At 54.0% G+C, this 23798-nt stretch overlaps 10 protein-coding genes across 10 annotated transcripts; 2 read left to right on the top strand and 8 right to left on the bottom strand.

Moving 5' to 3' along the window:
• Positions 1–360: 360 nt before the first annotated feature.
• On the bottom strand, positions 361–1275 carry ACO1O0_009058 (NADP-dependent oxidoreductase domain-containing protein; the record flags this gene model as incomplete). Its single annotated transcript, XM_083198411.1, has 1 exon — positions 361–1275. One exon carries the CDS (start codon positions 1273–1275, stop codon positions 361–363), a length of 915 nt encoding a protein of 304 aa, XP_083046146.1.
• Positions 1276–2061: 786 nt separating this feature from the next.
• On the bottom strand, positions 2062–3249 carry ACO1O0_009057 (glycosyl hydrolase; the record flags this gene model as incomplete). The annotated part of the gene is given in 2 exon segments (XM_083198410.1): positions 2062–3087; positions 3106–3249. The coding sequence occupies 2 exon segments, from the start codon at positions 3247–3249 to the stop codon at positions 2062–2064; spliced, it is 1170 nt and encodes a 389-aa protein (XP_083046145.1).
• Positions 3250–4429: 1180 nt separating this feature from the next.
• CBF5 (pseudouridine synthase CBF5) lies at positions 4430–6075 on the bottom strand (the record flags this gene model as incomplete). Its single annotated transcript, XM_083198409.1, has 4 exons — positions 4430–4983; positions 5043–5674; positions 5743–5899; positions 5961–6075. The coding sequence occupies 4 exons, from the start codon at positions 6073–6075 to the stop codon at positions 4430–4432; spliced, it is 1458 nt and encodes a 485-aa protein (XP_083046144.1).
• A 463-nt stretch (positions 6076–6538) lies between these two features.
• TMP1 (thymidylate synthase) lies at positions 6539–7602 on the bottom strand (the record flags this gene model as incomplete). The annotated part of the gene is made up of 2 exons (XM_083198408.1): positions 6539–7421; positions 7478–7602. The coding sequence occupies 2 exons, from the start codon at positions 7600–7602 to the stop codon at positions 6539–6541; spliced, it is 1008 nt and encodes a 335-aa protein (XP_083046143.1).
• A 489-nt stretch (positions 7603–8091) lies between these two features.
• ACO1O0_009054 (uncharacterized protein) lies at positions 8092–9549 on the bottom strand (the record flags this gene model as incomplete). The annotated part of the gene is made up of 2 exons (XM_083198407.1): positions 8092–8876; positions 9300–9549. The coding sequence occupies 2 exons, from the start codon at positions 9547–9549 to the stop codon at positions 8092–8094; spliced, it is 1035 nt and encodes a 344-aa protein (XP_083046142.1).
• Positions 9550–12128: 2579 nt separating this feature from the next.
• On the bottom strand, positions 12129–14262 carry ACO1O0_009053 (uncharacterized protein; the record flags this gene model as incomplete). The annotated part of the gene is made up of 5 exons (XM_083198406.1): positions 12129–12217; positions 12258–13579; positions 13632–13644; positions 13696–14022; positions 14127–14262. 5 exons carry the CDS (start codon positions 14260–14262, stop codon positions 12129–12131), a joined length of 1887 nt encoding a protein of 628 aa, XP_083046141.1.
• A 4088-nt stretch (positions 14263–18350) lies between these two features.
• On the top strand, positions 18351–20076 carry ACO1O0_009052 (uncharacterized protein; the record flags this gene model as incomplete). The annotated part of the gene is made up of 4 exons (XM_083198405.1): positions 18351–18618; positions 18679–18936; positions 18989–19573; positions 19934–20076. 4 exons carry the CDS (start codon positions 18351–18353, stop codon positions 20074–20076), a joined length of 1254 nt encoding a protein of 417 aa, XP_083046140.1.
• A 259-nt stretch (positions 20077–20335) lies between these two features.
• On the bottom strand, positions 20336–21466 carry ACO1O0_009051 (Der1-like family-domain-containing protein; the record flags this gene model as incomplete). The annotated part of the gene is made up of 4 exons (XM_083198404.1): positions 20336–20443; positions 20560–20769; positions 21086–21362; positions 21417–21466. The coding sequence occupies 4 exons, from the start codon at positions 21464–21466 to the stop codon at positions 20336–20338; spliced, it is 645 nt and encodes a 214-aa protein (XP_083046139.1).
• Positions 21467–21997: 531 nt separating this feature from the next.
• ACO1O0_009050 (uncharacterized protein) lies at positions 21998–22385 on the top strand (the record flags this gene model as incomplete). Its single annotated transcript, XM_083198403.1, has 2 exons — positions 21998–22167; positions 22226–22385. The coding sequence occupies 2 exons, from the start codon at positions 21998–22000 to the stop codon at positions 22383–22385; spliced, it is 330 nt and encodes a 109-aa protein (XP_083046138.1).
• A 179-nt stretch (positions 22386–22564) lies between these two features.
• On the bottom strand, positions 22565–23736 carry RFC4 (replication factor C subunit 4; the record flags this gene model as incomplete). The annotated part of the gene is made up of 3 exons (XM_083198402.1): positions 22565–23310; positions 23364–23584; positions 23633–23736. The coding sequence occupies 3 exons, from the start codon at positions 23734–23736 to the stop codon at positions 22565–22567; spliced, it is 1071 nt and encodes a 356-aa protein (XP_083046137.1).
• Positions 23737–23798: the final 62 nt, after the last annotated feature.

The raw sequence follows: 23798 nt of genomic DNA, 5'->3' as shown, positions 1-23798 counted from the left end.
ATTCTTGACCGACACGGTGTCTTTCACCGGCAATATGCTTTTGATGCACATGTTGATCGATCCGAAGCTTTCTAGCTCGGGCATGTGCCACGCGTGCTGCGTGAGAGTGAATCTGTCGCTTCACGTTGGCCGAGGTAGCCTGGGTCGGATGTGACAGCGGTACGAATTCCATTCCGAGCAATATGACAACCAATTCAATATGAATAGTAACTATCAGACTTCATGTCATCTCAGCGAGATGCATTTATACACAGCAATGACATTCCCCAGTAACCGTCCATTTGTCAGCGGGTTCAGCAACATGTGGGTTCGTGTCAGCACTGCCAAGAGATGCTCCTACTGTAAATGGCCAAGTCCCTATTACCAATCGTACGGGACGGCATCTCCAACTTCAACCTCGTTGTAAATGGCTTCCAGAGCGGTCACAACATCCTCGGGCAGCGGGCCCTGGTCAATCATGTCCATGTTTGACGCCAGCTGTTCCTTGCTCGAGGCACCCAATATCGCCGAGTCGCCATGTGCGTTGCTGAGCGCGCTGTGATGAACCGTCCACCTAAGCGCGGCAGCGTGACCGCCAATCCCATGCTTGGATGCCACCTCCAGCGCCTTGTCTGTGGCGGCCATGATGGACGGCTTCAGGTAGAGCTGCGAGTAAAAGCCGCCCAGGAAGAGCGACTGGTCGTATCGTCCACCCGCCTTGACATGCTTGTGGTTCCCGGCAAAGAAACCCGCCCCTGCAGGACTATACGCGTAAAAGGCCATTCCGTGGCGGCGCAAGACAGGAAGCAGCTCCTTCTCACAGGCTCTGGCAATGGGGTTGTACTGGCCCTGGTAGACGCTTGGCTTGACGAGGCCACGGTCCTCGCAGATGTCGACAATCCTCTGGACTTCGTCGGCGGTGTGCTTGCAGAGGCCCCAGTGTCTAATCTTGCCCTCTCTGAATGCCTGGTCCATAGCTTCGCAGGCTTCTTCAAAGTCGGTAGCCCTATCGGGCATATGTAGGTACTCGATGTTGATCTGCCTGACCTTGAGCGCCTCGAGTGACAGGTCAATGTCCTTGAGGATGTTTTGCTTGGAATGGCTTCCCGGCGCCAGCGAGTTGACCTTGGTGTCCAGAGCAAACGTATCACCTGCAGCGACGGCCCCGATTCTTGGCTCAGAGGTCCCGGGCCCGTGGGCCGGGTAGATGCGAGCGGTGTCGAGTTGGTGATAGCCTCGCGCTGCGAAGGTGTCGAGGAAGCCCTTCACCTCCTCCGAGCTGTCGAAGCGCACCATGGGGTCGGCTGCCTTGTCTCCAATCTGTCGCGGTAAATTTTAGCCAGAGTACTTAATATCTTTGATGGCATAAGATGGGGGAACATGCGTTTGCTGCGCCCAACACCAATTTCAGAGGACAACGGTTGGTGAGCGCCATTGCTGCTTCTGGAGTATCCAAGTATGCGTAGAGGTGATGAAGTTGCGAGGCCAAAAGATGGACAGGATTTGTTGAATTGAAATCCTGGCCTATACCCATAGGGGGTGCAGGAGGTTCTTATATTCCGAGCATTATATATACTAACCCACGAGTACCAGTGTGCAACTCCAGAGCTCCATGGGTGGTCTGGCCTATCAGTAGTCGCAGCCTGGCTGCTACTACCCTTTTAGGAAGTTACATGGTTCCTTTTGGTGTTGAAGCTCAACTACTCCGCACAGGGCTGAGATCCTTGGAAGTTAGACCTCCTGATGTGATAGTTATGATATGTACTTTAAAATGAGCATTTGGCAGCGCCACAGTTGCTCCTACTGGTTTGGGATATTGGACGATTCTTCCAGATCGCCTCGGTTTCAGTGTTCCTCCGGTCGTCGTTGGCAATCAGGGCCTAACCCAGCACGACACTAACATCATCCATTCCCAACCATCCCATGTTCATTACGAAGTACTAAGTATGTACCATGCATCACATCCACATCCCACAGCCATCGAAATTAACTTTGTATATTTGCTGACTACTACAACTATCAGGTAGTAGTAACCAAAATTCACCTCGCAACAAGGAAAAACGTATCACAGCAGACAACTCATCAGGCCTCCCCCCACTGCACCGTGTAGAAACACCGCCCACCTGGGCAGTTCCCGTGAAACCCCATAATGTCCTTGGAGCCCAGCAGCCCCCTGATCTTGGCCGTCGTGGGGCCTCCAGGCGCGCTGAGCCCAAAGTCGCCCGTCTGGAGCAGAGGCTCCGCCGCCCGCTGGTAGGGCCCCTGGATGCTGGTACTCCACGCGTACTTGATGTTGTATTTGGGGTCCTGGAAGCAGTGGCTGCTGAAGAAGAGCACGTACGTGCCGTCCGGGCGCCTCGTCAGCTCGGGGGCCTCGATCAGCGGGCCGTCCTCGGACGCCACGCGGTTGAGGATCTCGACTGGGTTGCCCCTCTTGGTGGCCCCGTCCAGAAAGTCCACCTCCTGCAGGACCAGCGGTGTACGCAGCTTGGGATCGGCGACGCCCGTCCCGCACGGCGTGAACCCGGGCATCGAGTTGCCGTCCACCTTGTACACGACGTACCGCCTGCCCGTGCCCTCGTCCAGGAACCCGCTGGCGTCGATGGCTCCTCCCTGCTTGCGTGGGCACGCCCACGGCTGGGCATCGGGTTTGTACGGCCCCGTGATCTTGCGGGACCGCGCGACACCGATGCAGTGCTGGTGCGTGTCCGGCAGCTCTCCTGAGAAGTACATGATGTACGATCCGTCCGGGAGGCGCTTCACGTCGGGCGCCCATGTGTTGCGCCCGGACGTCCACGACCTGTCCGGCATGGCATCTGTGTTGAGGCGGGTCCATTGGCCGAGCGGATCACGGCCTGATGATGCCTTGGCCACCTGGACGTTTTTCCCGCCCGAGTTTGTCGCAAAGGCATACCAGGTGCCATCGTTGTCCTGCACTATCGAAGGGTCCGGGAAGTCGACGGGCAGAGCCGTCTGCAGGTCATCTTCTTGATTGTGGACGACTTGGAGTGTGAGATCGCGGCGATGTAGGGGAGCGATCCTCGCAGGCGACGCCGCCGAGTAGAGTATGAAGAGGGTAACGCAGAGAAGGGTTGATAGGGCAGTCATCTTGAAGATTTGAATCACCTTTTGCTTCTGCTTCCGGTGCTTCTCCTCTTCTATGCTCTTCCTTCTCCTCCCCTCCTCCAACAGCGGCGTCCACTCCCGCCCTTTATCATTTTCTCCGTGGTCCTCCATCGGGCCCATGCGCCCGGGTTTGCTGCATGGCATTGCGGGCGTCTAAGTTCTGGAATCGAGGGAAATGACCGTGTGACATAGCCCGCCGGGCGTGATCAGACACGGCTGGCCATTCCTTTGTCTCGCAACCTGCCCGGGGCAGCTTTCTTCACCGACAGGAACCCGGGGAGTTGATGATGGATGGTGCATAATTACCACGCACATTGACGTCTCAAATGATGGCTGCAACAAGCTCCAACCCAGTGCCGTGAGACGCTGACTCAGACAGACATAGCCGTTTGCGCATTTTGCCTTTGGGATCATTGGGGGACAAGTCACGAGAAGCGACTTGGAGCAGTCATCCCAACCAGGTTGCCCCGAGCCAGAGACAGAACCAGTGAGCCGTCTGGGGCCGTACCCCACAACAAGTGCCCGAGCTGAAGTGATGGTGAGGTGAGGTGCGCATCGCATGCCGCCTGACTTTGCATCCCCATAGGCTCGCGACCGCTCTCCGACGGCATTGGGAGTGTGACTTGACGTCGACGTCGGTTGTCAGCCGAGAGCTGTGGCGCACGACCCGAGGGGAAATTTAGTTTATCTCTGTCTGGCGCTTCGCCACGCGTAGGATTTCATGGTGGTACTGCTAGATGTCGCCGTCATAGTGGCCACGGCACTTAGTTGAAAGCTTAGCGATTACCACGTGTTGTGGGCTACGACATTTCTTCGGCCCAGTGCAGTCGGGATTCGGTAATAGAGGAGCGGCTGAAATGACCGCTGGCACCAGCATCATCAATGCAACCCTCTAAGCCATCCCCAAATATCTCTCACACGTGGTGCCGCGCAATCAGGAATCTCCAGCCGCGTGGAGCAAATGAGCCCAAAGAGGACCAATGTCCCCCCTTCAGCGCATCCTCATTGGGGCACTCACCGACATGTCGCCGATGTTCAGGTTCACCTCGTACAAGGGACTTGTTTGTTCTGGTACAATTGCTCGAATTGTCATCTACAACTATTGTTAACCCTCCCAATTGTCTGAGCCAATAACGCCGGGTGCCACGAAGCCACACTAATGGTACAGCACAGCACACAAGGAAAAATATTCAACCGTCCAACCAAACGACCAAACGACAAACGATCAACGACCAAGTCCCTGTGATCAATGGACCATGACCTCCCGCATAGATCGGTCAGCCAGTGTTAGGATCCAAACACCATCATCTCCTCCTCCACACACTTAGTCGCTCTCGTCATCCTCGGCCTCACCCTTGCCGGCCTTCTTCGCAGCCTTAGCCGCCTTCTTGTCCGCCTTCCGGCGTTTCCGCTCGGCCCGCTCCTCGGCTGTCTCGCCATCATGCTTCTTCCTCTTCTTCTTGTCCGCATCGTCGGCCGCCGCGGGGGACGAGGGCGTGTTCTCCATCTTGGTATCGGCCGCCTCCTCCGCAGCCTTGGGGGCCGCCTCCGGAGCGGCAGCCGCGGCAGCAGCCGTCGCGTCGCTCACGCTGAAGTCTTGGTATCCCGAGGTCCACTTGGCGGGGGTCGATTCGTTGGGTCGGCCGAACTTGTCCAGCTTGCCGTCGGCCTTGAGCTTCTTCTTCTCGAGGGCGACAGGGCCAAGACCCCAACGGCGGGGGTACAGATCACGCTCCATGATGCAGCGCTTGACCTTGGCGACAACGCCGTGGTCGCACGTCGACATCTCAACCGTAGACATCTGAGCAATGCCAAGAGCAATGGCCTCACCCTTGGTGGTCATCAGCACAACCTCCTCATGGTGCTCAATGCCGGACTCTGTAGAAATGTGGTCAGCTATGGGTAACACTACCGGAAATAAGAACGGAAATCCATACCGTAGCGGAGAAGACCCGGAAGCATAAGCTTGGCACCGTAGCACACGGCGTTGACGGCACTATCCTTGACCACCACCCGCTTGTATGAAGTGAGCAGGGTCTCAAGGGGCGAGATGACCTTGCGCAGGTATGACTCGTCGCGGGTGTTGTCCATGGTCCACTGAGCGTCCAGCACGTCGTGCAGCGTGACGAGCTGCTTGGTCTCGTCCATGGCACCGCTCCTCACACGGCGGAGCTCCTGCATGTGGGCGCCGACGCCGAGCAGCAGGCCGAGATGCACGCAGAGCGTACGGATGTAGGTACCAGCCTCGCAGCTGACCCAGAAGACACCGAGGTGGCGGTCGTTGTCAAACTCGATGAGCTTGCTCTCGTGGATAGTACGGATGCGCAGCTGGCGCTTGACGGCCGAGATGAGAGGAGGGCGCTGGAAGAGAGCACCAGTGAGGGTCTCCAGGGCCTTGGCGAACTGGGCCTGGCCGCCGGGGATCTTGTCATGCAGGCGGATGACGCAGACGTACTCCTTTCCGGCACCCTGCTGGGACTTGACGAGGCGCGTGGCGCGGTCGATGCAGACAATCAGGCAGCCCGTGACCTTAGGATCGAGGGTTCCGCTGTGGCCAGTCTTCTCAACACTACATTCCAACAGGTTAGCACGTACGTTTCTTGCCACTTCTTCGAGTTCAAGAGACAAGTTACGAACCGGAGCATGCGCTTAACCCAAGCGACGACCTCGTGACTGGAGGGGTTGGAGGGCTTGTCGAGGTTGATGACACCCGAGCTGATGTACGACTTGATGTCGCGCTTCAAGGGGGAGCAGCCATTGGGGATCGGCGTGAAGTGGCCCGTCCGCACAAGCACTGGAACGAATCAGGTCAGTCTCAATTCATCTAGCCATTGGAAAGGAGCTCAAGGACGTACGCTTGTCGTAGTTCTGGAGGAGCAGCGGCCACTTGCTCGTGTCAATGGCAGGTGTCACGGCCTGTGGCTTGATGATGTGCTCCTCCTCCGTCTTCTTGACCACGTCCATGGTCATCTTGTTCGGCAAGAAGATCTTTTCTTCTTGTTTTTCCTTCCTCTGATGATGTAACCGACCGGCAGAGCGCGACACGATGGGGAAAGAGCGCAATTGCGTCGTGGGCAGGTGCGAGGGTTGACGGTCGGTGGTTGTTGCCGCTGAGAGAACCTTTCCAATTTTTTTTTTCTTCCGGCGGTGTTGGGTCCTGTGTGTGGGGCAGCCCGGAGTGCATTCTGAGGCGAAATGTGGCTCACCACCTGCGCTTGACTTGTTTAGGCAGTGCCTCAGCCACAGCATCAAGCCACTTGTTGGGATCGAAACAAAAAGCTGAATCGGGTCTGTCATTTCAAGAATCATATCAGTCTTCTAGCCATTTTACAGCAACCGGTACCATAGTTACAACCAGGTGCCCAAGGTAAGGAAATACAATGGTAGTCGCATGAGCCGATACAGAGATTCTATTAAGAGGTCTATCTCCATTCTACACAGACATCTTCATGGCAATCGATTTGTGCGGCTCATACCCCTTGATGACAAAATCCTCAGCCTTCCACCCATCGATGCTCCCGCCCTTCTCCCGGCCAATCTCGAGCGCCGGAAACTCGCGCGGCTCGCGCTCCAGCTGCGTCTGCAGCGCGTCCACGTGGTCGAGGTAGACGTGCGCGTCGCCCATAACGTGCGTCAGGCTGCCCGGCACCAGGTCGCAGACGTGCGCGACCATGTGCGTGAGCAGCGCGTAGCTGGCAATGTTAAAGGGCACGCCGAGGCCCATATCGCAGGACCGCTGGTAGAGCTGGCAGTGCAAGTGACCCTTGGGCTTCTCTCCCTCCTCTGTCACTGGCGACTGCTCCGCGGCCTGGCCTGCTGTGCGCCTCTTCCCCGGGTACGAGACGTAGAACTGGGCAAACATGTGGCAAGGCGGCAGAGCCATTTTCTTGATGTCGCGGGGGTTCCAGGCCGAGAGGATGATTCTACGGTCGTAGGGGTTGTTCTTGAGCTTGTAGATGACCTCGGCGAGCTGGTCGACGCCCTGGCCGGTGTAGTCTGTCTTCGCGTCGACGTACTCGGCGCCAAAGTGGCGCCACTGGAAGCCGTACACAGGTCCCAGGTCGCCGACCTCGCGGTGGGTAAGGCCGACACTGTCGAGGAACTCACGCGAGCCGTTGCCATCCCAAATCTTGACACCAGCCTCGCTCAGGGCGAGGGAGGATGTGTTACCCTCGACGAACCATAGTAGCTCAGCGATGACAGCCTTGGTGAAGACGCGCTTCGTTGTGAGGAGTGGAAGGATGGTGTTACCATCCCTGTTGAGACTGAATTTCAATGGACGAGGAGCAAAGACGGCGTATGTTCCCGTGCCGGTGCTGGGCTTCGTGTTAATGGACTGACTGCTCTAGGCGGCCGTGAGGGAGGACCCTACCGATCTGGACGATGCTCGCCAGTCTCGAGGATTTCACGCACCAAGTCGAGATATTGGTACTCCTCGTGGTTTTTAGAAACTCCAGCAGCGCCATTCGGGGCCGACTCGCCTGGTAATGAGTGCATGGTGGTTGTGGTTGTGTTGGGTCTGAGTTGGTGGTTGCGAGGGGGACGCGCACCGCGTAAAGTGCCCCGCGTTGGTGACAAAATCGATGGAGACGCGTTCCTCCTCACCATCCATCATGCTCCATCAACATAGTGTACAACAGTGGAGCCAGAGACTTAATTAGACTCGCAAATCCGCGTCCAATTCGAGATTTTCAGGGACACTACGTTCAGTCTGCGCGCACATCGTTCAATGAACCAGCTCAGCTTATTCTACGATGTCATGTCCATGAACCGATCAGAGCCTTGGGGTAGGAATCTATTAATTCGAGGCCAACACATGCGCGTTGCGCCGTATCCAAAACCGCGCCCCCAGGGCGTATAATGATAACGACAAGGTAACGAAAACTGGTATAGGTATATTAAACAACCAAGGTATATCCGTATATATCATAACTCCACGCTCCCCGCTCACCAAACGCCGCCCCAGCTTCACTTCATCCTAGATATTCATACTCCACTCTCTCTCTTGCCAGGAAAGCTTCGATAAGAGCCACTATACGTCCGCGAGTGTGTGAAATACGACTGCTGGTCAGAGGAGGGCGACGAGTACCGGTCATCGCCATTGTTGCCGCGGTCGACGTTTTGCATCTCATAGGACTCGCCCTTGTCCTTCCCTGTGGTGCTGTTGCCCACCGACGAATCATCGCTACCGAGGCTAAAACCGATATTTTTCGTCAAGTTCTGTTGCTGGTGCTGTTGCAGCACCTGAGACCCGCCTATCCCCGCCCATTGGGCCTGCTGCTGCGCATCCGTAGTGTTGATGGGGCTGCTGAACTGTGACGAGTACGGCGAAAAGTATCGCGGGAATGCCTGGTCCGAGTTCGTGCTCACGGGAGACTCGTCCCACGTCCTAAGTGGTTTCTGACTCAGAGGAGTGTCGCCAACCTCCCTCATTCCCTGTACCTGGAGGGGGGACGGCCAGACCTTGGCGCGAGACTTCATGTTGGACTTTCCAGGCTCGTAGCTGCGCAGAAAGGCCCTGCGGCGGCGCTTGCCACGCCAGACAATGACACATCCAGAAAGCATGAGCAAAATGACAATACCGCCGGCAACGATGCCTGCTTTGGCGCCAACGTCAAGGGGTCCTTGGTCAAACCAGTCTGGGTCGACAGTGACTTGAGGGGTGGGATCGATGACCTCGACTTCATCCGTCGAGAATACATTGCCTTTGACAGCAACGTAGATGCCTGGTTCCGGTTGCTGCTCGCATCCGGCTTGAAGATAGGTGATGACTGTCGCCGTGTCAGCAATGACCCCCAAACTCTCTGGTGCAGAATTTCGCTAACAGTTTGCCACATATTCCTCGTTGGCAATCCGCAAACATTCAACACATTGTCCAAAGTGCTTTGTATCCGAGAGTGGCCACATGGCACAGTAGCCATATGGGTCGGAATCTGCAGTCAAGTTGTTCATACGAATCGCATCTGCGAACAAGCCACAAGCCTCACTACAACCATCGTTAGCACACAAGACGCCGTACGATCCTAAGCAGGAAGATTATACTTTTGCTCACAGATGGTGCCGAAGGGGTAGTCGTTTTTGGGAGTGTCGAAGAGACAGTACGATACGGTGTAGCGCAAATTGTCTGTAGCGGCGATAGCGATATTGTCAGCATATGGCACCAGCTGCAGACGGGTGCTCTAGCATTGACTTACCTAGCGACCACTGGACATCAGTCTGGCCATCGCTGGAGTAATTACTGCGCATTTCGCACTCCACGCAGGTCTTAAATAGTTCACCCTCGACGTCGTCGTAGCTCTCCTGCTGGCACACGAGATCATCCGGCTCCGTCGACGTGAGGACATTGCCGCAGCTCATCTCGCACGGCGAGCCCGGGGTGACAATGACGGCGTTGGCAACGCTGGCGACGCCGGCCACGGCGACGAAGCTCGTCAGGAGCCCCATGATCGACGGCTAGCCTCGTGTATGGTGGAGGTGGGACGGAGGTGAAAAGTGTGGAGGCGCCGAACGCGAAGCGGTCAAGTTGTGTGTGTCGCAGAACGGGCGGAGAGTCAGGCCTATGCTACAGGAACGGATACAAGACCATCTTAAAGCCTTTCCGGCTCTGCGGAGGTGGCGACGGCGTTGCTATTCGTAGAGAGGCGGGTTTGTTGGTTGTCGTGAAGGAGCTGCCCGATCTGCGACAAGTCGAGCCGCTTGTTGGTTCGACGATACGGGCCGCAATATGTAGGTAAGTACGGAGTAAAGTCTGCAGTGTCGCCGTGTATCCGAGCGCAGTCAAGAGTGGCCTGTGCCGCCCCGCTGCTTCGTCTCCGCCAGATGTGACGCCTGGTGATTGCGAGAGTGACGGGGCAAGACCACTGTCGGGGGGGCGTTGGCTGTTGGTTGTGTGCTGCAGGTCTCGGTGATTTTGGGGTCACTCGATTCCCTTCTCAGCCATGCCTCCCACTGATGGGCCACTGCACAGTGACCAAAAAGACCCCAGGTCCATGATCATCACCAGTGCTCGCTGGCGACTGGCTGGGGAAGACCGGAGGGGCTGGGCCCGGCGGCTACAAGCACAGCAATGCAGGGGTTGGTCTGCCGTTTTGTCCACCCATCCACAGCTACACCCATGACCATGCATCAGTCCCCGCTTCGTTAACGCATCCCGTTCCGATCCTATGTTCTCATTGGGCAGCTGCTTTAGCGGCGCCTTTGGTGCTCTTCTTCGGCTGGCAGGCCACTTCGACAACGTGATGGTTTGACCAATGCGGTTGTGGTTGCGGTGTGGTGGGGCTGTTCAACGTAGTTTGGTGATGGCTTCATCATCGGCGAGTGCGGCGGCCGAACTCGACATTGAGTCAATATTTGACAGGCAGCGGGGTACATTCCACCCCGCTAGTAACACCAGTGCACCAACACTTCCCGCTCGAGAAGATGACGATATCTTATCCGAGTACGACAGGATTCCAACAAGGTTCGAGTTAAGCTGAGAGACCAGATCTAGTTCTTGTGTACGGTTACGTACGTACCTTTATCAGACCACCTGCTGTCTCTTGTCTCGCCAAAGCAGCGACAACTCCTGGAAACGATTCAGCACGCTGAATATCCAAGAGCATAATATATATGCATGCAACCAACCAAATTCCATTTTTCAAAGGGGGTATACTCCGTACGAAGTAGTAGACACCAAAACACCATCGCTACCCCCATGGCTAATTACCTAGGTACCAAGGCACCAAGTTGAGTGAGGGTAGCGTAAGCTCAGTCCCGTCGTAAAGCCGTTACTGATCTATATCCTTCGCTGTCCACGCATGTCTTTTTCTCCTATGCATAACCCAAAGAAGATGATAGCATCACATCCATTTTCGTTGTTCTTGTTCCTACCCCCAGGCCCCCATATTTACCGGAAAACGACATGCAGTATAATCATCAAAAACGATACGACACAAATATGCGTAGAAACACAACACTCAACTCGCTTTTGAAAGATGCTACCCCAATGACACCCGCTCAAGCAACCCTCGTAGTCCGCGTATCAGCAGGTTCCGAATAGATGTCGTCCACACTAAAAGTCATGGCTTTGGGTGTGGCAGGGTCAAAGTTTGAGTGTGATCTTCCAGAAGATAAAACAATCTGGAGAGCGCCCGCAGGCGAGCTATACTCGCTGCTGCTCCTCGGCCCATCCACGCCCAGCTCCAACTCAGGCCTTAGTCCTGGCTCTGGCTCATGCTGTACCTCTGCCTGGGCACTCTGCGGTCTGGAATTTCCACGCAGGTACGCCGCATCCCGACGTGAATGCTCTGGGAGAACATTTCTCGCATCATCGGAAACAGATGTTGAGCGTCGTCCGTGAACCGGGCAGTTGGGATGAACAACGGACTCAACCCTCCGATATTCCGACAAGTTCCGGTTGGAAGATCGTCTTCCGTTTCGAGAAGCATGGCCACTGGAACGGCCGCTGCTCTCATGTCTACTCCTACTCACACGGCTGTGGAGCCTATCGTTGCGCGATGAGTCCCGAGACGAAGTACGCTCAGGTGGTGAAGAGGAATGGGCCTGGGGTCCTGGCTGACGACCACGACTAGCCGTGCGAGAAGCATGCTGAGCAACATTCGATCCTACAGCCGGCCCCGTCGCTCTCGCCTGATTGAAGTGGTTGTTCATGCTCGTGAAGGAGTTGCTGCGCTGCTGTAGGCCGGACGCAGATGGTGAGCGATAGAAACCCCTGGCCTCCGGCGTACTAGCTTGGGCCCGAAAGACGCCTGGGCTGGCAGAAACAGGAACTCTCTGGGAGTCCATCTGCAAATGCGCCCACGGATCTCCGCCATCTTGATTCCGGTTGCGACTGCAGCTCCGCGACTTGAGAGGATCTGGGATCGATCCTTTGCGCATACTGTTGACTGACTCTGCACGCTGCGAGATGCCTTCCAAGTGCATTGACACGGCGGCAGCAACTCCACTTTCGCCGAGAGACGAATTGGATCTCTTCTTCATCCGAGAACGGCTATCATTTCGTGATTTGCTCGAGGCCGGTCGGCCTACGCGCTGTTCGTCCTGGGAAGTCCTGGTCGGTCGGTCTTGTATGGAACTAGAACAGCCCATCGTAGATCCCGAACGCGCTCTAGTTCTGCTAGACAGCTCATTGGAGTGGCCTGAGCTCGTCGAACCAACAGCTGCATAGTTTTTCGTCTTTTTCCAGTTGCTTTCAATCTTTGGCGTCTGCTGAGACTCGGCTTTAATGGCCTCCCATGGGAAAGGCTCGGATCTCCTCCCTACAGGTGTCCCCTGCCCCAAACCGGTAGTAAACGAGGATTGAGTCCGCAGAAAGTTGTCAGACGGGTGCCAAGAGTAAGGCGTAGGAGAAATGTCATGGAAAGACATGGTGGGGTTGGAACCATCATGCTGCTGTGAGCTAGTGATCTGTCTGTTGTGGATTCTCAGATCATCGGCATGCCAGGAGTTATCTGGATATCCGCTCAGGGGAGCACCACTTTGTGGATACGGTGTGCTCTCTTCTGGCGGTCGTGGGTTCGACCGGACAGTCTGCACGGATGCCTCCGATTCATCCGACTTGTAAGATTGTACCGAATGCTCGGATATCAGTGAAGAGGCGCTCATTGGGGTGTCATCGGCATACTGGTACGGATGGATGGGTGGCGATTCGGGGATGATGAGTCTGGGACGAATAGCCATCGGTGTCGGGCTAGGTGCTGACGGCGTGAGGACATTGAAGCTCTCTGAGCCTGGTGACTCGGCAGATCCGCGCTTCCTTGGCAGCTCAGTTGAGTTCGGTAACTTGATCGGGGCATCTGGTCGTCTCTTGGGGGTTCTCCCAGTTCTGTCCGGTTGTTGATCTGATTTAGACGAGTCGACAGCAGATGATGCAATTGGGTCCCAGCCAAACTGACCATCATCGCCCAAAGTCTTGGTGTATGGTGCCTTTTGCTGGAATTGGTCCGACTTGTAGTCTTTGGGCGTTTGTGCATCATTCCCGTGACTTTCCCTTCCGCCCTGCCTGGTTGTCGGGGAGGGCAAGTCGATACTACTCTGATCTGGGGAGTGCAGCTGGGTAGACATCGCCACACCTCTATTGGTTGGGCGATAAAGCAGCTTTGCGTACGGCGGCTTCTTAGTGTCAACGACAAGCAGCTCCTTTTGCCCACGGCCCAAGAGCCCATACACCTTAACCTCGCCGGCACGGACGCCGACAACAGCGCTGGTTCCGGCGTAAGTCACTTCATCCTCGGTTCCCGTCCGATTGCAAAAGACGACGATGATTTCATCCCGGGTGTTGGACCGAATCAGGGGCTCCAGGCGAGCTACCCAGTAGGTGAGGGTGTCCATGTCGGGGTCATCGGGCATCCGAGAAAACTGTCGCCGGTCCTCTCTCGTCATCCATGCCATGGAGACTATGACCAAGTTTGATTCCATTTCCAAGATGTGGAAACCGAACTCAAAGGCGTCCCAGGCGGCTTCGAATTTGTATGGGCTGAAAAAAAGGTCAGCAACAAGACAGAATGCGAGGCTACAGAACCACAAACTTAAGATCCATGCCTATTAAAGTACGTTAGCAATAGACATAGCAACTTGAAGAGGGCAACTTACAGATGCCTATTGAAGTTTTGCCCAAGCCGGGGATGAAACCTCCATAAAAGCCTTCATCACCCTCCAACGCCCATGTCTCATCCGTATAGTAGAGAAACGACTTGCGGTAGTTTGCGATCGTCTCGCCATCTTCATTTACAACAATGGCCGAGTTGTAATATTCCGGGCTAGTCGGCCATTTTGCCGAGACGTCGGCCTTTTCGGGATACCCAACTGTCACGACGCAGTTGTACTTCAAGGCCACCGTCCGAGCCCATAGTGATGTGATGCCTGAGCCGGAGGGCTCAAGAAAGGGAGCGATCTGATGGAGCGACTTGAAATTATAACCTAGGCAAGATCAGCATCTAGCGATCTAGAAATCTGCATCGGAAAGATAATTTCATCGTTATCCGTTCCCTACCGCAGAACTTCACCTCGGATTAAGAACGTACCTGAAAAGGCCAGCTCGGGCAGGACAAGTAGATCCAGGTCCTCTGGGTTCGCTTTTGACAATACGGAATCGGCGCGATTCAGGTTGTTGTTCGTATCTGCCACTTGAGGAGCGAACTGCAAGCACCCGATACGCATCTTGGCCAGCTTGGACGCATATAAGTAGGATTCAGGTTATGTCGGTGGTTTCGGAAGCCCAGAAGAATGTCCAACGCCCGACCAACAGCAACCTTCAGCCCTCCTGGAGCCCCGGACCAGCGAGCGATGGGTCGCAACGAAACTACCCAGGGCTCACAATAGAGGATGAAAGTATCGCTGGGTCGAACGCAGAGAACTTATACGGCAATTGAAGAACCGGGTCCGCTCGGCGAAAGAAAAGGCAAATGAAGAACCAACAGGTTGGTTGACAGGTTGGTTGGGTCGCAACCAAGAGGGGAAGGAAGGGAGGAACGGGTCGGGCAGATTGACACGGCTAGGTGGCCAGGGTCGAAGGAGTGGAGGAAATCACTCAAGCTAATTAGTCCGTTCAGTGCTTTTGGGGGCCATTTTCACTTCTTCAGCAACGCAACCAACGATGCGGCCGCATTAAGCGCCAGTTGCGGCCTGGAACTGAACGACGGTACGGATGTCTCACAACCGTGCAGGGTCGTTGGACTCGTGGACTACCCGGATGTCGACCGCAACGGCGATGACCGCTGGAAACTGAACTGGTATCCGTACCGTGAGAGGTATTACCAGATAAACCTCTTCGGTGTGAAGAGGCTTCGGATACTACCACATCGTACTTGGGAACGGGATCAAACCCCGCAACACGTGGCCCCACTTCCCGCCAACGCACCCCACCAAAACGCCAACAGCCAAAACAGAATAAAACAGAGAGATATTCGTCCCTGGGGTATACAGTACATACGTACATCAATTATCACGTAGGTACTACCTAGCGAGAGTCTATAACATCTGTAACCACGTGCTCCGTAGCCAGGAGTATTTATGATACAGAGGAAATAATTGCTTTTTGAGTCAATTTTCAAAATTCCAACTCCTAAACTCGGGTAAGTTCTCGTTTTAAGAGGCATCGCGAAAGGCTTCAAGATGCTGTATCTACATAAGTAGTAATAGCACGTTCGACTTTCTCTTACACTCTGTCTTTGCCAAGTGTGCCATATAACTATAATAGGGGTTGTGACGATTTGCCATTCGCATGCAGTCCGCCTACTCCCGCGGCTCCCCCAGAAGTTTCACAGGGTTCCCCAAGTTGCCTCGCCTCCTCCACTCCTTTGTCAGAAGAGTGGGTCAACTAGCCACTCCGGGACCCGGTGGGACCCGGCATTCGTTCATTGCCATGTCCACCCTTCGACCATCACTCTCGATGAATTAATTGCTCGGTCACAAGTGGGTGAGAATCCACGTGTGCTCGAGCTTTGCTGCTGGCAACTTTCTTCAGCTTTCCTCAATTGACAGCAGATGGCCGCATTCTGGAAATTGATAAAGGCCTCCCGCTCTGTCCAACAAGCTTCCGCTTCAAGTTGTGACCTCGGAACAGTTACCCCATCAAATGCTAGGGTACTGGGTAGGGAATGGTTGAGGCCGGAAAGAGCCCACATATTAGTATTCGTAGGATGCCTCTCAGCCCAGTCCCTAAGGACCATTAATTTGAAAGCTGGAGATGGTGTTAATGGTTACAGAGGTCTGACATGGTTGATAATCTTCCCTGTTTTGACAAATGTTTGTGACCAATCGAGACAGCCTTGACACGTTGCTCGGGCACCAACGTCAGTCAGATTCATTGACTTCAGTGTCAACGAACCCGATGTTCGCGACAGTGCCCGGCTTGTGTACTAGTACTTCTAGTTGATTTGACCGGCCGTATCGTCCATCAGTACGGAGTAGCTACCTGTAATCTCGTTACAACAACAACAAACTGTTAGTGGCGCTCCCAACTACTAGTACCTCAAATAATTTCATTTAACAATAGTACTTGTAATAGAAATGAGTTGAAGGCACCGAAAGGAATTACATACAAATAAAATAATAGTGGGCTACAGGATTAAAGACCGCGAGAGTACCAGGGCTCGGGGGTTACGGGCACGCTTAATCACTTGAGATTGTAGTATACAAAGCAATTGCACATTGGAAGCAAACATCATTTATAAGGAAGCCACGTAATAGTGACTCCTACTCGATGCTATGAAGTAGCCTGTAGTCTCAATTGGTGGCGCATTGTTGCCCGCAGAGTTCTTGCATGAAATGTAACCTATCAGGAAACACCAACCTCCTGAGAGGTGTAGTACAAGTACGAAACATGAAGTCGTCCGTACGTAGGTACCTCTATCAAGGTACCTAAGTACTTATCAAACTGTAAAAAATCTCTTCAGCCAGCATCCTCGCCTCGGGGTAATCTCCATGTTTATTGGCAGTTTACCACGTCGTTGGTGATAGGCGGAGACGGGCCAGAGATTGGGGGCTTCACATTGAGGCCATCAGTGATAGTCGTCACCAGTCAAGTCATTCCCGCTCTGACAATTCTTCACCATTCTATTCTACAGATGGCTCTACTTTAGCGGGACGGTTGTGAGAGGCCCAGTCGAAGCATTCCACTCGGTAAGTGATCATTTCCTCGATAAAAATCCGGGCCCCTCTACTATGAAGCCGGCCTATTCGTAGGAAGCCTCGTGAAACACACGTGCCAGAAGCACGAGGGTATTCGGCTTCTGGTTACAAGGCCGACAGCTCATCTTTTGCTCGTCTACTCTATATAGATTGGGGGATCTGACTTACGAAAGACGGGAAACGGTTAAATAGCAGTTTAAACGGCCACAATGATTGTGGTCTAAGACGTCGGCCGGTCATTCTATCTCACGTTTTAGTGGGATGCGATATTAACTAAGTAGGTACGAGAGACCGGTGACGCACAACATCGCCTCCCTCCAGCATGGACAAGTCACCAGGCAAAATCGAAACTCAATAATTTGCGGGGCCGGGCCCTTCAATTGGTACACTTTGCACATGGCTGCCTTGGCTGTATATGCTGATTGGCCCAGTGGGTGTTGTCCATATGTCATGCAGCATCCCTACCTTTCTATCACATCCACGCGTCCCTGGAGTTTGGAGATGCCATCGGTAAAAGCACAAGCTCACCACCGTAGACGCGGGAGCGGCCAGCCATCTGGCGCGCTTTGTCGGTTCGAGAGATCCAACACCTCGCTCGGAACAGCAGTCGCCAGATTGTTTTTATTTTTTCCTAATTACAATGCGCAGTTGGCGTCAAACGCCTTTCACGTTCCGTGAATGAGTGTTGCAGGCTGATGGCCATCTCAGTTCTTGACTGCAGTTGGCATGCGGGCGGGTGACGCGACCCAATGCATGGTGACCCTCGCATCTTGTGCAGGAACCTGGCAACTACTAGTTAGGGCAATTAAACGAAGGGGAAAAGGGGGAAAAGATCGGCCTCGGCAAAGCATAAAAGGCGGTCTCTATCGTGGCCGGCGTCTGGCTGGCCACTCGCCAGGCCTCCCCTCGTTTCAAGTTGCTGTTGAGACTGTCAAAGCTTGCATGAGGTCTGGCAATAAGGCAATAAGCTACAACTTCTAGCCGCCCAGTTACCTTGTCGCATTGGCAGCCCCCTATTGGCCAAAGTATTCAGGTGCCCCCGCTAGGATCCGTCAGCTACGGTCTCTCATTGGCCGCAACCTCCTGCCCTCGTGGATTGAGCGTGCCTGGAGGCACTCGCCGTCAGCTGTCCAAGCTTTCTCAGCAGTTCCGTGCCTGCGGGCCTTCCCCATTCTTCCCCTTGATGTTACTATTCCTGGCTCCTCGCAGTTCGCACAAAGTCCCATTATGCAGGCACCCACCATCCTACCAATCAAGCCTCCTAGGTTCTAGATATTGGCCTGCAAGATGGAGCCTCGCCATTGGACGCTTCGGAGCAATATACACTTCCAAGCTCTCCGCTAAACATCTAGGCGCCGAGCTGCTGGAAGAATACCATCGACCCCACGGAATCCGCTTATATCGCCCAAACGCCCATCATGTCCATCTTCAAAGCTTTTAGCCTTCTTGTTAGATTCTGAGCCAGTGTCTCTCCTTGACAACTCCATTTCCTCGGCGCCTTTTGCACCACCTGGTCTGCCATGGTTACCCTCGCAAAACCATAATACCTCCGACTTTAAACCAGCCCCCATCTCCATTTTTCTCCACCCCCGGGCCCCGGTTCCTTGGTCGCAACTATGGAGGGCTCCAGCTTCCTTCTCGCGATTTTATTATCAACAGTCCCCTCCGTCCACGGCCTGCTATTTACCCCGGGTTCGGAGTGTCAGACCTACTGTTCAGATGGGGGCGGCTCCGACGCGGCTAGAACCAATACTTCAGACATCGTCTGTGAAAACAAGGACTTTAGCAACTCGGGGAAGGGCATCAAGTTCAAGAATTGTCTTTCGTGTCTACAGAAGAGCAGGGCGGTTTCTGGCGACGACAGCGACGCCCACTCATTCTTGTGTAAGTTGTTGACACGCACCGAAGATGTGCTAGGTGGACCGGTACTAACACGCCAACAAGACAACCTGCGATACTCATTTGATGTCTGCCTCTATTCCTACCCCGGCGAGGCCGTGGGGGGGTTCGGAGACACAGTATGTATCCTTGAGGATGCGTGTGCCCCGCTCCACGACGCTCTCAAGACCTCGTTGCTAGATCCAAGCCCCGAAAATGCCTATGACTACTGCGACAAGGCCAAGGATTTTGAGGAAGGCTGGACCTATAGAAACTGCGTCAAATGCTTAGAAGCAAGCGTTAATCAAAGCTACTTTGCCAACTGTAAGACCTTAGGCTCGATCGGCGGCGACATCTTTGACTAACCATCTCCCAGTCCTCGTAGCTCTGAAAGCCGGATGCGAACAACGACCCACAGACGGCAGCCTCGTCGGCATCAATAACGACGTATTCTCGAGCCAGCTGGTCAACATTACTGAACCCGAAGAGGATATCAGCAAGCGGCCAAAAGGTGCTGGCTCAGCCACTCTCACAACTGGCGCCGTCGTCGGTATTGGCGTTGGTTGTGGCCTCCTCTTCCTCGGTGCGGGCGTTCTCATATTCATCCACTGTCGTCGCCAGCGCCGCAATGCTCGAGAGAAGCTCGACTCCCCTCCCCCAGACACTCCTGGGGGCCTTGGGTTTATCTCCTCCAACCCCAATGACTCCAAACACATGATGTCCGAGTCCATATCCTCGATCCAGGGCCGTCCGGACTTCGGCCACAAGCGCGCCTACTCAACCAATACTGGGTACTACAATGACCCTCAGGGCGACAAAGGGGGTCATGGCCTCGGACTCAGCTATCATTACGATACGCAAGCCATAAATCATGGCTCCGTGGAGCCCTTGCCGGCTCACCCGGCCTATATCCCCAAGACCATGAGTCGTCCCTCAGATAGGAGTCGGCCACCTCTCGTAGGTCTGCCGAGCAATCCCACAGACTCATATGCCCTCAGCACATATCTTAGCACGCCTGAGCCTGCCCATTCCAGCCATCCTTCCGGCCCAGGACCTCAAATCACTAGTCACCATACCCGCTCATACAGCCAGCCTATCCGCGGGTCTTCTCCACCCCGCCAGCCAGCCTCTGCGGCCACCACTCTTCCTCCTCCTCCCCCGCCGCCCCCAAAGCAGCAAAGGTTCAAGGTCCCATCACTCGTCTTGCCCTCACTTTCAAGAACGAAGGCGTCAAAGATGTACGATCCGCCTCAGGTCCTTCCGACAGACAAGCAACCCGGACCTCGAGGCGTCAATATCTCGAAACCCCTGGCTGTTTCAGAACCGAGGTTTGGGGACCGCCCCCTGGGCGGGAATCCTGTCATGGCAACAGAGACTCCAGCGTCGTTGGAGCACCTAAACAAGCGTATCGATCCCTCCGAGTCGCCTCTACTTAGCGGTGACAGTAGGATATTATACGGTTAGATGCCTCATGAAGGATGATTGAATGTGGGAATAGATTGGCCGGGTCTTTTTGTAACATAATCGGGAAAGCATGGAGTTATGGGAGGCGGGGTTCTCAACGTCACTTTGGGGAGAAAGCAGACCTTAAGCTATTATTATCATGCTGTAAATAGACCAAGTTATATTTCGAACATGTTGTATTGTCATCTCATAACTCATACACATTTATTAGTTGTACATGCGGGTCGTTTTATTTCAACCCAGGCGATGTCCCGGTCCCCTAGTCCGCCATGAATCCGGCAGAGGGCCCGTTGATGCTCCTGTGGTACGCCCTGTTGAACCACCAGCTGCTGCTGGACGCCTGGTTCCGACCCTTGCCCCCAATCCACTCACAGTATTGACGAGTGTGGTGAGGAATTTTGGTGTGGGAAGAAGACTTTTACCAGTACCGCCAAACTGGGGCCAAATCCTGGTTAAGAAATCGTAGAGATGGGCCGCAACTACCCCCTCGATCTGCAAGATCATCCTCATGGCGCCTCCAGGGAAGAGTAGGTTGATAAGAATCATGCAGTACGGTGTCAATTGGGCAGGGATAGTGATGAAGTAAAAGCTCGCCTTCATGCCCCGCTGGTCCTGAGTAACCGTGTAGCACAAGGCCACGATCAATCCTGGGAGGAACAACAGGAAGCTAAACCCAAGAATGGCATCGAAGATCTGCAGTTGGGTCAGTTTATACTGACAATCATCACAGATAACACCAAGTGTGTGAGAGGATGAAATGTAGGGAGCTAAAAAACCACTCAAGTGAATAGAGAATCACAAGAGCCATCCATAAGACATCCCACCATGCCTACACCCCAGACCGCCCTGAGATTGCGAATGATGGGTCGGTCTGACATGCAGGGGTAATCTTCCTCATTTCCAGGAACCGTGATAGTTGTAGAGGCAAAGCACTATCCGGGCAGATATATGAGGCACAACAGGGGGAAGGGATTGAGAGCACAAAACAATGACATTGAGTCACACTTACCAGAATTGTTCCACTGACAAACATCAGGTACCATAACAGATCCTCCTTGCGGGAGAATCTCGAGTTTCCAATTTCCAACTGGCTCAAGTATTGGTAGAGAAAGTATGTATCAAACAACAGGCCCAAATTAGGGCTTGTGATGAAGAACGATGTCACGACGCGCCATATTTCAGGCGGGAACTTCCAAATGAAGTACGGGTGGAAGATGAAGAGTTGGGTGGGGAGAATGCCGAGGACTGTGACAATCGAGGATACGAAGACAGCAGTAGCAAAGGTCCTAGCAGTCGCGTTAGCTTGATAGTCCATTTAAGTATGCTCAATGGATGCTTACCTGGCAATTGGCGGCGCCCGGTAGTAGGCCTCCATCATGTTGTCAGCCATGGCGACGATGTCTGGAGCCTGCAGAATTTGCAGATGCAAAGATCAATGCACAGATGCGACAGGCAGAATCACAAACGCTAGAAAAGAAGTCCTCAGCGAGGTAGAGACCCAGGCATGAGGGCACCAGCAGGCTGCAGTGTACGCGTGGTCATTGCCAGTGCTGGTGTCGTGTCTTCTTTTTTTCAAGTGGATGCACTTGGAAGGAATAGAAAGGAAAGGAATTCCGAGCAGTTTCTGCGTTAGGAAATCTGCGTATTCTTATATGGGGGCGATGCGCTAGCTTCTTATCGGGGGGCTTGAGCTCCGAAAATGCGTCATGAAGATCGTCACGAAGATACCCTACAACCAAGTCGATATCATCTTCGGCGCCCATTTCCTACCATTGCGCCTTGTTGGGTATACAGAGCCCAATACTTTCCTTTTTTTTGTATCTGTGTACTTAATTTGGTACGTTGCAAACAGGCTCAAATGGCTCAACTTTCGCCTAACAACCGCCTCTGATAGGTCTCATGAGAGAGATGTGAACTCAACATGCGCTCCCATGATCTAATGAAAACAGAGGAGGCCAATGACGCCGCCTGGGAAGCCGCCAAAGGAGCCGGCATTGGAGCTGCCAAATGGGGAGCCGTGACCGCCGTACTCGGAGCCATTGGGTATGCCTGGTCACCCGTCTATCGCGGGACAACCATCCAGTTCAAAGTGTGAGTATTTTCACTACCCAACCAACTCCCCAGGATGCATCTTACACGACATAACTAGATACGTCCAAATGTCGGGCATGGTGTTGGGGAGTATGATTGACGCGGACGCGAGGCTGAGGGAGTATGAGCATAAGATGAGGATGCGGAGAAGATGGATGAAGGAGAAGGCCAAATGGGAGCAGTATGAAGAGGAAATTACCAAGGGAAACCAGAAGTAACGCGTCCCCCAAGGGAAGCCAGAAGTAACACATCTCCACTATATAATCACTGAGCAAACTATGTCTTTTGCAAATCCGGCCCGTCATGTATCATAACATTCAACCCACGACCTCTACCAGATAACCAGCCAGCCAACTCCAACGCCAATCAATGCTATCCGCAACAAAGCTTCCCAGTCTTATGCCGGAATCTGAAAACGCTTGGGGTCCATGTTGATCTTGCATAGACGAGCCACACATCCGCTCAGCTGTAGTAGTGTCTGGACACCCTCTAGAATCTTCATATGGGTGAAACCAATCTCCTTGATGAACTCGAGCTTCGAGTGCTCGCTCAGTGTCGGGATCGTCTTGGTCACCTTGAACATGGTGCTGATGATATCGTGGCTCGAGTACCCCAGGTTCCAAAGCTCCCGCAGCGTATCCAGCGCCGAGTCGACATTGCCCTCGTAGCATGCCTTAAGCATTGCTTGCACCTTGATGGGGTGCGGAGAGTCTACCACCTTGAAGACGTTGTCGCCAGACACGAACCCGAAACCGGCCCATGTGGATTGCAGGTTATTGATGGCCTGCCGCATGTCTCCCTCAGCGCTGAAGACCAGGGCGGCCAGGCCGTCGTCGCTGTATTCGACCTTCTCAGCCTCAATTATCTGCATCAGGCGTTTGACAACCTGAGCATCGGATAGCTTGCCGTATCGGAGGATGGCGCATCTCGACTGTAGGGGCTCGATGATCTTGTTCGATTGATTGCAGGCGAATGCGAAGCGTGTAGTGTTGGAGTAAATCTCCATTGTTCGTCGCAAGGCTTGCTGGGCACCCGAGGTCATGCTGTCGGCCTCATCGAGAATGATCAGTTTGTGCCTCCCCGGAGGCAGCGTCACCTTCTTCTGTGCAAAGCCCTTGATCCTGTTCCTCACGACGTCGATACCTGCGATGCGGGTTAGACAGATTTTGCGACCCAAATTTACATCTCCAACGTACCTCGCTCGTCACTGGCATTGAGCTCGAGCACGGCCTCCTTGTACGCATCTCCAAGCAGTTGCCGCGCCAGGCACAGCACACTTGTGGTCTTTCCAATACCCGGCATGCCCGAAATAATGACATGGGGCATGTTCCCCTCCCTCGCAATAATCTTTAACCGCTCAATTGTTTCTGTGTTGCCGACGACATCGTCGAGGAATACCGGCCGGTACTTTTCCACCCTGTGAACAAGGTTAGACCAACTTCCTGTTGGTGATAATTGAACGCACCATGGGAGTTCATAAGTTTGGGATCCGTTAGATGAAGCCGCCAGAGCTGCCTTAGAGGCAGCCGTAGACGATTCGCCCTTTTCCACGACTTTTGCGGCCGGCATCGTGGGTTGATATTCGTATTCGTAGTTCGAAGTGCAAAGTGGTGGTGCAAATGGTCACTTTA

The sequence above is a fragment of the Amphichorda felina genome (genome assembly GCF_050947745.1).
Source record: "Amphichorda felina strain 45539 chromosome Unknown scaffold_9, whole genome shotgun sequence".
Classification (NCBI taxonomy): domain Eukaryota; kingdom Fungi; phylum Ascomycota; class Sordariomycetes; order Hypocreales; family Bionectriaceae; genus Amphichorda; species Amphichorda felina.
Note: the sequence above shows the minus strand (reverse complement) of the source record. Positions and strands in the feature narration are given on the sequence as shown.